Source organism: Solanum pennellii, chromosome 1 (genome assembly GCF_001406875.1).
Source record: "Solanum pennellii chromosome 1, SPENNV200".
Lineage (NCBI taxonomy): Eukaryota > Viridiplantae > Streptophyta > Magnoliopsida > Solanales > Solanaceae > Solanum > Solanum pennellii.
The window spans coordinates 88,393,091-88,403,957 of record NC_028637.1 but is presented as its reverse complement, the minus strand read 5'-3'; the positions used below and the strand labels follow the sequence as shown (position 1 = coordinate 88,403,957).

Here is a 10,867-nt window from a genome sequence, read left to right as displayed (position 1 = left end):
TAGTCAAATCAAAGGCATGTTCTAGAAGGGACAACTAATTAATTAATAATTTAGTTTGCTTAGCTTATTGTGGTGTTTTTATATTCCAAAGGCCCAAACCCTGACCGGTTGAAGTTTCATTTAATATCTTTGGCTACCATATGCTTACCTTTAAATCATTGAAAGGTAATTTATCTATTGTGATGAAAGTCAAATGCTTTATAAGTGAAGAAAAAAGAGGTATATTTATGGTATAAAAACCTAGATAGTGTTCTTCGTCTTTATAGCCCCTCATAACATGCATTATATGCACGTTGAATCCGTTTTGTACAAGAGTGAATCCTGAGTTTTTCAGAAACAGTTACTGGTGAAGCTTATTCGAATAGGTTACTAAGAAAACTTTATTTTTAGTCTTATCATTCCGAAGCTAGATGCCTGCAAATGTTATTTAAGAACTTTAATGGATATGAACAATCTTATCGGGTGTAACTCAAGGCTATGTCTGGTGTTATTGCTACTGAGTTGCACCTGATTAGACTTGTCACCTTTTGATACGATCAAATGTCAAACCCAAATTTTGAGCATATATACACCATATATATATATTTTTTGTATTCTTATGTACTAGCAAATACTTCTTATATTTATGTAGTAGCAAATACTTATGAAATCCTACTAAATTCAGTAATAATTAGGCTTCTTGAACCCCTTCTAAGCTTACTCACATGAATTATTTGATTAGACAAATATAACGCTAATGTCATACTTCTTTGAAATACATGTTTCTTACGTTCTTTGTGAAAACTTATATCTACCAACATTATTTGCAGGAATTTGAGTGGACGACAGCTCAACTAATTATGTGGTATTATACACATATCATGAGATTGATATATTATTTGAAGATAGATAGTATGTCAATATTAGAAAAAGGAAATATAAAAAAAATCAATGAGCATAGTTAAGTGCTTGCTTCCAATTTGGATATGAAGCAAACAAACACACTCAAATTAAAGAGTAAATTTCACTTGACCTTCTTAATTTTTTGAATTTGAAAAATGAATTTTTTTGAATAATATTTAGCGATAATTGACTTAATAATATTGTATCAAAGTCGCTAAAGTAGAGTACCGATTTGGTGCACTAGTCCAAACACTCACCTTAGACCTTCTAAGGCAGCTGATTATTCAACACTTTATTCTTTTAGTGTTTTTGACAAGATTCGAACTAGTAACTTCAACGTAGAGAGGTTCAAGACTATTAAAATCATACAGTGAATTGTGTTAAGATATATAAGATTTTAAGTGTGTGTAATAATATTGTTCGATCAAATAGTATCGATGTCACATGACATCGCTATAACTAACAGTCTAATATGATTCTGCTATTGATGTTTCACTTTGCCTTTAATATATAAAAGGTAAAAATTGCATGTCCCATCCAAGAATTTCTATTTGGTAAAATTGCATGACCCATCCAAGACTATAGGCCTTATCCATTTTTTGAAATAGAATGTGTTATAAACACACATTGATTGGAAATTTCACCAAATTAGAATATGGTGTCAACTTCAATGGTGGAACCAAATCCCATTAATTGGGTGCAGAGGACTTATAGAACAAATAAAGCCAATAAAGTTGTCATAGTTGATCCAATGCCATTCTTTAAAATTGTGTTAGGTAAAGGTTTTTATCATGGTACTTGCAAGGGTATATATATAAAACAGAGAAATGTTAAAGATTTTTTCCAACTTTTGGATAAAGTGAAAGAGGAGAAGTCTATTATTTCCTCAATCTCACGTGCGTGATTCATTTGATTTGTTGTCATTTTCAATAATTATTTTATATATCAAAATTTTAAAAATTAAATTAATAACGATTAATAACCAATTAATTGATAATCGCTAAGTCAAGGATCCTGTTTGTATACCTTCAACAATAATCAAAATTCATAATATAGGTTGGACTCTAATCCTAAACTTATAAACCAAAATCAATCAAAAAAAGCATTTTATGATGAAGTAAAAATTACTCAAAACTCATATAAAAAGATTACCACTTGTACACTCAACTAATAAGGTTATCAACAAATGATAAATTTCGTGATCCTTGAGCTTCATATAATTAATTACATAATATTTTATTACAGCATATATTCAAGCTATATTAATAAATATTCATTAAAGTATATTTGAGCATATTCTATTTTATATGACATTATTATTGTTTGAAAGGTCAATGTAACTTTTCAAACAATATACATTTGATAGGCAAAATGAGATAAAAAATGAATATTTATGCAATTAACTAGTTTCTTCCAGCGTCTTCTCTACCTTTTTTGGGTTTTTTCTTCTCGCGTCTTCCATTTATGATTCATCCATGCGACAACTCCCCAGTCAAATTACTCGTAATATTTTCTCGATTTCAATTTATTTATTTTATATTAAAAAATATGCATATTTTTAGCAATTTTTACTGTTATTTTATGATCATAAATTAAAATATATGTTTTATCTATTTTTAATCTACTCTTTTTTTAAAAAAATCATGTTACATTTGGATAAACAAATTGACTTTACGCTATCTTTTTTTTTTACTGATGACTATGCTTTCTTTTCTTTTACTTGGAATCTTCGATGGATGCACTTAGAGTTGAGATCGAATAATAAAGTGCGCATACGCTTTATATCCTTTTAAAATTTTTTTACCCCTCATATCAATTTTTATTTCACTGAATACATCGTTGTAGTCAGACTAACAAATTGATACGGAATAATTAGTTGCGCATACCCTTAGTTCCAGAATAATCCTGTAGCTTCAATCTCAACCGTCCGATCAAATGATCATTTGCAGACGTGTTAGTCCACACTTCAATAATCACGAGAAGCCAAACCCCACAACAAACATTACTTACTTGTAATTCACCTCTATATATTACACTTCTCTCATAACCATTTAATTCAATTCAAATCACCAACACAAAAATCAACATTCTCATTAGCATCATCTTAATTCTACGATCCTCTGCGTAATTCCATGGCTCCGGCGATCGCTAGAGTAACCGAGAAAATGGCGAAACCGGCAACCAACGGGCCGGGTCCTGCAACATTGGACCGGGCCTACGTTACGTTTTTGGCGGGAAATGGTGATTATGTGAAAGGTGTGATTGGATTAGCAAAAGGTTTGAGGAAGGTCAAATCGGTGTATCCGCTGGTTGTGGCGGTGCTGCCGGATGTTCCGTCGGAGCACCGCCGTATGCTGGAGGAGCAAGGTTGTATAGTGAGAGAGATGGAGCCAGTTTACCCACCTGAAAACCAAACTCAATTTGCTATGGCTTATTACGTCATCAACTACTCTAAGCTTCGTATTTGGGAGGTAAGTGGGGTCCATCTATTTACTTACACGTGTCATGTTTTTAAAATTTAGGCAACACCACATTTGCAATTACACGTGGATGGACATTCCACACGTCGTGTCACTGTGTTGCTACGTCACATTATTCATTACATGTGGATGATGATTATTACTCTTTGATCAAAAATTTGCCCATAATATCTCCAAATTTTTTTAAATGAAATATATACACATATATAAATTACATAAAAAAAAATATTATAAGTTACAATATTTAAAGACGTAAGAGTGATTGGGATATAAAGATGTATAGAGTGATTGGGAGGTGGGTTTCTCATATGGCAAACTTTGGATCTAATTTAGCCTCCATATGCTATTTAAGTATGAGTTTTATCTAGTACGATTTTATCTAGTACGGTTTATATATATATTTTGTGTGGTTTTATCTAGTGCGATTATTTGTGATTTATGATAGACTATCACACAGAGTGCTTAGCCGAAAAACAGAGTGCTCAGCCGAAAAGTAGAGTTGGTGTGTAGCCCTTGGGGTTCCAAAAATAAAAGTAGTCACATTTGGAGTTTTGTATGATACATTATAGATTTGTGCGTCAATTAGTAAATTTGGAATTGAGACATAGTTAACCAATCGAGGATTATCGTAGGGCAGGGCAGGGCGGGCCTACAATATAACATAATTTACTAAATATGTACAAAATACAGCGAATGTAGGTCCGGGAGTGTAACCTAGCTAGTTACTATCATCTAATAATTTGGTTACAGTTTGATTATTATTAACATATATATAATTTTCATTTACATGAATGCAGTTTGTGGAATACAAGAAGTTGATATACCTAGATGGTGACATTCAGGTGTATGAAAACATAGATCATTTGTTTGATTTGCCAGATGGTTACTTGTACGCTGTAATGGACTGTTTCTGTGAGAAAACATGGAGTCACACGCCTCAATACAAGATCGGCTACTGTCAACAGTGTCCGGACAAAGTTAAGTGGCCTAGTGAGGACTTAGGTCAGCCACCATCCCTATATTTTAACGCGGGAATGTTCGTGTTTGAGCCCAGCCTTCGCACTTACCACGACCTCTTGAAGAAACTTCAAATCACCCCTCCTACTCCTTTTGCAGAGCAGGTACTTTATAACCTTGAAATTTATAAGGTTCCCAAATTTAATTAAAGTTATTGAGTTCCGTTGAACCAGTACATGTACCCTTGTACTTGATTGATGACAGGATTTCCTGAATATGTATTTCAAGAACATCTACAGACCTATACCTCTAGTGTACAATCTTGTTCTAGCAATGTTATGGCGTCATCCCGAGAATGTTGAGCTTGATAAAGTGAAAGTTGTACACTATTGTGCAGCGGTGAGTTTACTATTGACATGTTTTAGATCACAAATTCTAAAAGTCTTTTTTTTTCTTCCGAGTCATGTTGATTTGTTCTTGTAACGATGATGATGGAGGTAGGGATCAAAGCCGTGGAGGTACACAGGGAAAGAAGAGAACATGGAAAGGGAAGATATAAAATTACTGGTGAAGAAATGGTGGGACATTTACAACGACGAGTCTCTGGACTACAATAGATCAGTTGGCATGAATCAGGTGAATGTGATAGGTGCTGCAGGAGCAGTGAACCAGCTTCAACCACTGATTGCTGCTGCTATGTCCCAGGCTGGCGCGGTCAAATACGTAACTGCTCCCTCGGCTGCTTAATTTTGAACTAGTCCACCACATTGCACTTACACAAGGTTAATTAATAGGGTGAATTGTAGGGATAAATGGTTGAGAGGCGGAGGAAGTTGTTACTATTAGTTTTGCAAAGGTTGTTTTAGGCAAATGAAGTTTGGGGATGATTCGTTGTATTTGAATTGAAATGTATGAGTTGATTAACAAGGTAATGTAAACTATACTTGGTGTACTATAGTTTTCACTTGTTTAATTTAATAAGATTAAATTTATCAATAATAGCTGTGTTGGATCATAAATTGCATTAAATGGTTCAAAAACTTTGTTTCTAAACAAACAACAAGAAGAGGAAGTCTCTTGTTTAAGCATAAGTTGTTTGAACAATCATCTGCACAATATTTTATTTATAAAACCCAAACACTATATGGGAAAGGAGTCAATGTACATGTTTCATATCATGTATGTATATGGTGACTCATAAGGGTGATACAAGTGTAGTCTCTACTTATTGTCGAGTGAAGCCTTGAAAATCTGAAGGAATTTTTCACATTGTATTGTACCCTCATGATTTTAATTGATTCATTGAATTTAAATTTAACGTATGCTATCTTAATATGTTGCTAAGAGATTATGCTTGATTCAAGTCTGATGGGACATCTCTAGAAATGTTATTATGTTAAAATTAAGAGAATCATGAGATGACAAAGTTCATTAAGTATTATCACATAATTGTGTTTACTGATCGGTTTCTTATGCTTGTCTTTTGAGACAAGAGCATTATGATTTTTTGAATTAGGAGTTCTTTTTATGAAACTTTGGTCCCAACTCTTGCCCAGAGTTTTTTGAGTTAGACTTTTGTGATTAGACTGTTGTATTCTGAAGAGACAAGTCAAGAAGGATTACTACTGAATCGGTGAAAAACATTTACTGCACTTGACTTGAATCTCCTTAAAGAAGAGCGCGAGATATCGGCGCCTCATCCTGAAGAGATTTTTATTTCATCATTTTATTTTCAATTATAATCTTATAACTATAATTATATCTTTAACTTATTTACACTATTAGAATTGATAATTAATCTATTTAACGAGCTAAACACTAACGCATATTCTTAACCTATAATAAATTTAACTGTACTATTTTCCGATAAACAAATAATTCTAGTGGCAAGTGGCAACCACACCCAAAAGATTTAGTGGAACTGTCCTCTTCTCCACGAATTGGCCGGTGACAGTTCTCTATGTAATCTCGTGAACGCAAGTGGACAATGTCAATTTAAAATCATTATTGCAATTAACATTCACTTGTTAAAAAAAAAAAAAAAAAACTTAAATCCTAAATCCTTTTCTTACCTAATTATATGAATACATGCATATTCAGAATTTAAATTTAATATGTATAATTTTTAAATTTTTATTTTTCATTAGTTTCTCACGGAAGCTCGTACTTCAAGGCCTATTTTGAGGTGATACTTCAGATCGATTTATCTCATATTCAAGACTTAAACTTGAAATCTCTGATTAAGAGTGAAGTAGTTTCACCACTGCAGCACAATTTATTTTAATTCTTTCACGTTTACCATTTAGCCGTATAACACCTTCCTAATCTTTATTAAAATTTTAATGATTTTTGATTAAATATATTTCTATATGCTCAACGTCGAAAATACTGAACCCAATCTGTATGCATATAGGTGAGAAGTGCACACTTATTCCACCTATTGCTCCACTTCTCGTGAAAAAAGAATGTGTGGCAAAGTAGTTTAACTTCATTTGTTTATTTATATTAATATACATATATATATATATATAAGCTATAGGCTTATCATAAATTGTGTAATATACTCTGTTATAAACATAACAATAACAAATATTTATATATATGAATATGAGAATGAGAAGTAGAACAAGTTGTAGGTTTATGTTACTTGTTTGTTTTTTGATGTGTCAATTGGCAAACGTTGTTGTTTGTGAGTGTAACAAAAATATGGTAATTTTCAATTTTGGAGATTCAAATTCAGACACAGGTGGTTATCCAGCTGCTCATGGAATTAGATTTGGATATCCAGATGGTCGTGCCTTTTTTCATCAGCCATCTGATAGATTGTGTGATGGACGATTGATTCTTGACTTCCTTTGTAAGCCCCCCTTCTTCTTACTCTTTTGTTACGTTTCAATTTTTGTGGCATCATCAGAGATTACTTTTTTTGATATTCTTGGTCTTTATTGGCTCGAAGCAAATAATAGTTAATAATAGTTGTATCGATATTTAGACTTTTGAAACTTGTTGTTTCGGAAGTAATATTTTTGCAATCATAGAAGGTTTTTATTAAGGGTAAAATGAATTTAAAACAAGGGTAGCTACCTCTACTATAAGGTTTCAATTTTGCTGAAAAATTTCAATATACAATGTGCTAACAGGGTAAAAAGATATATTGTGTGTGTATGTAACATAGATTTTCTTCCTGACTTAGGAACGTAAACTCATCATTTTTTACAAACGAGTAAAAAATGTCACATAAATGAAAATGGAAACGAATGATATTTTTGAATAATCTTGATGGGAAATCATAGATTTCTGATAAGAAAGAAAAAATCCAATTACGAAAAAAAATAAAAATTGTGTACACGAGCGTCCTCCTACTACAATATACTTAAAAAAGCAATTTTCAGACCACTAAGTGATCCTTATTTTTGTTTTTTTCACCAAAACTTTCATTCTTTTCCAACATCTATATATGCATCAAAATGTCTCTTTCATGTTCAACCAGTAAACCATTATTGATTTCCATTTGCAATCTTGATTTATTTTGTATAGTTTCCACTTTGTAAACACTCTTTTAACCCGTGAAACTATATGGTAGCCGGTAGGTAAACAATCAATCACCCACAAGTTTTTTTAAAATATTTTTTTAATCAACTCACTCAAGAAAATATTGCAGAAATTTCTATTTCTAAATAATTAGATATTTTGATTTTTCAATAAATATTCAATTTTTAATATTATAAATTTAATATTTCAAAATGGCTTATATTGAGTTTGAGCCCGTGTTTTTTTTTAAAAAAATTACGGTGTGCTTAATATTTTATAAGTTACGTATGTAGCATTTAATATATTCAAATTTAGACTGTGAAATATTGTCACGGGAGCTATCTCAATCATGAATTACAATCATTTTTTTTTGCATGTATTTAAAAACGCGGAATATAAATAGGTTGATATTTAAGTTTTATATATTTTAATATCTTTTTAGTAAAATTTATGACTTCTGATCATTACAGGTGAAAATCTGAATATGAGCTATCTGACTCCATATCTGGAATCTGTAAGGCCTAATTTTAAGAATGGGGTAAATTTTGCAATTGGAGGTGCAACTATACTCCCCAAAAATGTTTTATTTAGTCTGAGTACTCAAGTTCTTCAATTTGTAAGGTTTCTTCAGTTACAATCCAAAGGTAATATTTACTACTACAATAGTATAATAGTATCGAGTTGATTTTTCATATTGTCAATCAGTTAATAGTTATATGAAAAAGATATATACTCTCTGTTCAATAATAGTTTTTCACTATACTAAAAATAGTTGTCCAACAATACTTGTTCAGTTTAGAAAATCAAGATAATTTACCTTTTGTGCCTATTTTTCCCTTGCTATTAAATACTTTTAATTATTATGTTGCAGTTTCTGAAAGTCAATTTAACTAATTTCAAAGTTAAGTTAGATTACATTAATTTGAAATTTCAAACAAAAAATTTAAATGTTCAAAAAATATACTAAAATTAAAGTACTATAAATTTCAATTTTTTTCATATCAATATGTTGAAAAAATACACTTTAAAATGTTAGTCAAAAGTTATTATCGTTTGACTCTAAAAGAAACTAGTATGACAAATAAAAGTGGTCATAGGAGTATTCTTTATCATCTAACATATTTCTCAAATCATTTAATTAAATAAAGTCAAAGGATAAAATAGTAATAATATCCCTATTATTTAGTGTTTCCGAAGGAATTTGACAAGTTAATAGTGGACAACTATTGTTCCACAAGTGAGAATATGTGATTCGCTCAAATAATTAACAATCCAATTATTAGTTGAGTGATCATCTGAACAATCAAACCTAGGTATATATATATGTTACTTTTGACTGATATTAACGTCCTAACTTTGGATAATTTGACAAGGTTCGGAAGAGTTGGTTGATAAAGTAGATTTGAAGAAGGCAATATACATGATAGATATAGGACAAAATGATCTTGCTGGTGCATTCACTTACCTTTCACAAGCTTATCAAGTTATTGAAAAGATCCCTTCTTTCATATCTGAAATTCAAGATGCAATACTGGTGAGCTTTTCTTTTTCTTATTCTTTTGTTTATAAAGGTCCAAATTTGTCCCTATATCATTACAAATTGCTCAATGTTTGTCTATATTACACTCTTGGTTCATTTGTTAGCAAATCATCATATTTTTCCTTTTTATTAACCGAGCTACAACATGCAATAGATGAAGTCCACATGTCTTAATTAAATTCTTCAAGAAAACTTTATAGTACCCCTTATCATTTGACCATGTTAAAGAATGATAAAAGTTTCACATTAGTGGTTAATGAGATGACTGAACTTATTATAAGACTGGGACAATCATTCTCCATTTGAGCTAACTTTTGAGGTGTGAGTTAGGCTTAAGACCTAATTTAATATGGTATCAGAGCAGCACCAGATGCTAAGCACTTAGCGTAGACTCCTTATAAGACTTGGACAATCCTCCTGTCTGATCTAATTTAACAGACTATAATTCAAAATTACCCTGAGACTGAAGACCTTCACTATTAAACCAATGCAGGGCATATATGTTTACATCCCTACTCTGTCGAAATAGGGCGAAACGTCGCGGCAACTCGAAAATGATTAATTGATTCAATTTTAACAAAGTTTGAAAAATAAACGAGTTTTTAAAAAAAAGAGTCGCCACCTAATTTTAGGAAAACTAGAAAACCAATTATTAATCTACGAAACCAATTCGATCCTAGGTAAGGGGTTCAAGTTATTCCGAAGGGAAGGGGTTAGGCACCCTTCGGAATCCACAATTGTGGTTCCCGACTGAATTTATTTTTTTTCAAATTGAGGAAGAATATAAAATAATGTACAAATATAATAAACATGCAATATACAAAATAAAACAAAATAATAATCGGCCTAAAGTTTGCCTAACGTCAATATTCACAAGATAATGAAATTAAAAGTATGATTCGAACTTCATTCGAATAATTCAAGGAGAAGCACCTCCGGGTACCTGTAAAGACACTTAGTAAAAGAGTTAGTGTCAAATAAATATAAATAAAAATGAATAACTCAAATAATAACTAAAAAAAATAAAAATCCGTCTTATTAACATGGGTGGCCTTGGAAATCGACGGTAATTTCTTCATCGGCCCATTCCAACTACTAAAATCGTATATAAATGAATTAGATTTCCGTCTTTTAAAATAGAAAGGCCTCTAAACTTTTTCATTGGCCATTTAACAATTTATAATATAAACTTGATTAAATTTTCCGTCTTTTAAAAGGGGAAGGCCTCCAAAACCGACGGAGAGTTTTTTCATTGGCCCTTTTAACAAATATATTTAATATAACTTGAACATCAACAAAACATAACAAACTTATCCCAAGAGAATATGGAAAATAACAACCAAACTAAAACAACATAATTAGAAATGAAAACAACAATAACGTAATATATAAAAATAAAAATAACATTAAAATAGAATAATAACAAAACCCTGAAAAGTTAAGATAGCAAATAGTTGACTAACAATTTTAAAATAAT

At 31.2% G+C, this 10,867-nt stretch overlaps 2 protein-coding genes across 2 annotated transcripts in view; both read left to right on the top strand.

Annotated features, from left to right (window-relative positions):
- Positions 1 to 3,013: 3,013 nt before the first annotated feature.
- Positions 3,014 to 5,315, top strand: LOC107015344 (galactinol synthase 1). Its single transcript, XM_015215591.2, has 4 exons — positions 3,014 to 3,353; positions 4,160 to 4,483; positions 4,584 to 4,718; positions 4,821 to 5,315. Exons 1-4 carry the CDS (start codon positions 3,015 to 3,017, stop codon positions 5,064 to 5,066), a joined length of 1,044 nt encoding a protein of 347 aa, XP_015071077.1. The 5' UTR covers position 3,014; the 3' UTR covers positions 5,067 to 5,315.
- A 1,565-nt stretch (positions 5,316 to 6,880) lies between these two features.
- The window catches only part of LOC107030712 (GDSL esterase/lipase LIP-4-like), an 11,775-nt gene continuing 7,788 nt past the window's right edge, over positions 6,881 to 10,867 (top strand). The window contains exons 1-3 of the mRNA XM_015231980.2: positions 6,881 to 7,176; positions 8,321 to 8,494; positions 9,224 to 9,384. Of these exons, the coding sequence (XP_015087466.1) occupies positions 6,921 to 7,176; positions 8,321 to 8,494; positions 9,224 to 9,384 (591 nt within the window). The 5' untranslated portion in view covers positions 6,881 to 6,920. The remainder of the gene's footprint in view (positions 7,177 to 8,320; positions 8,495 to 9,223; positions 9,385 to 10,867) is intronic.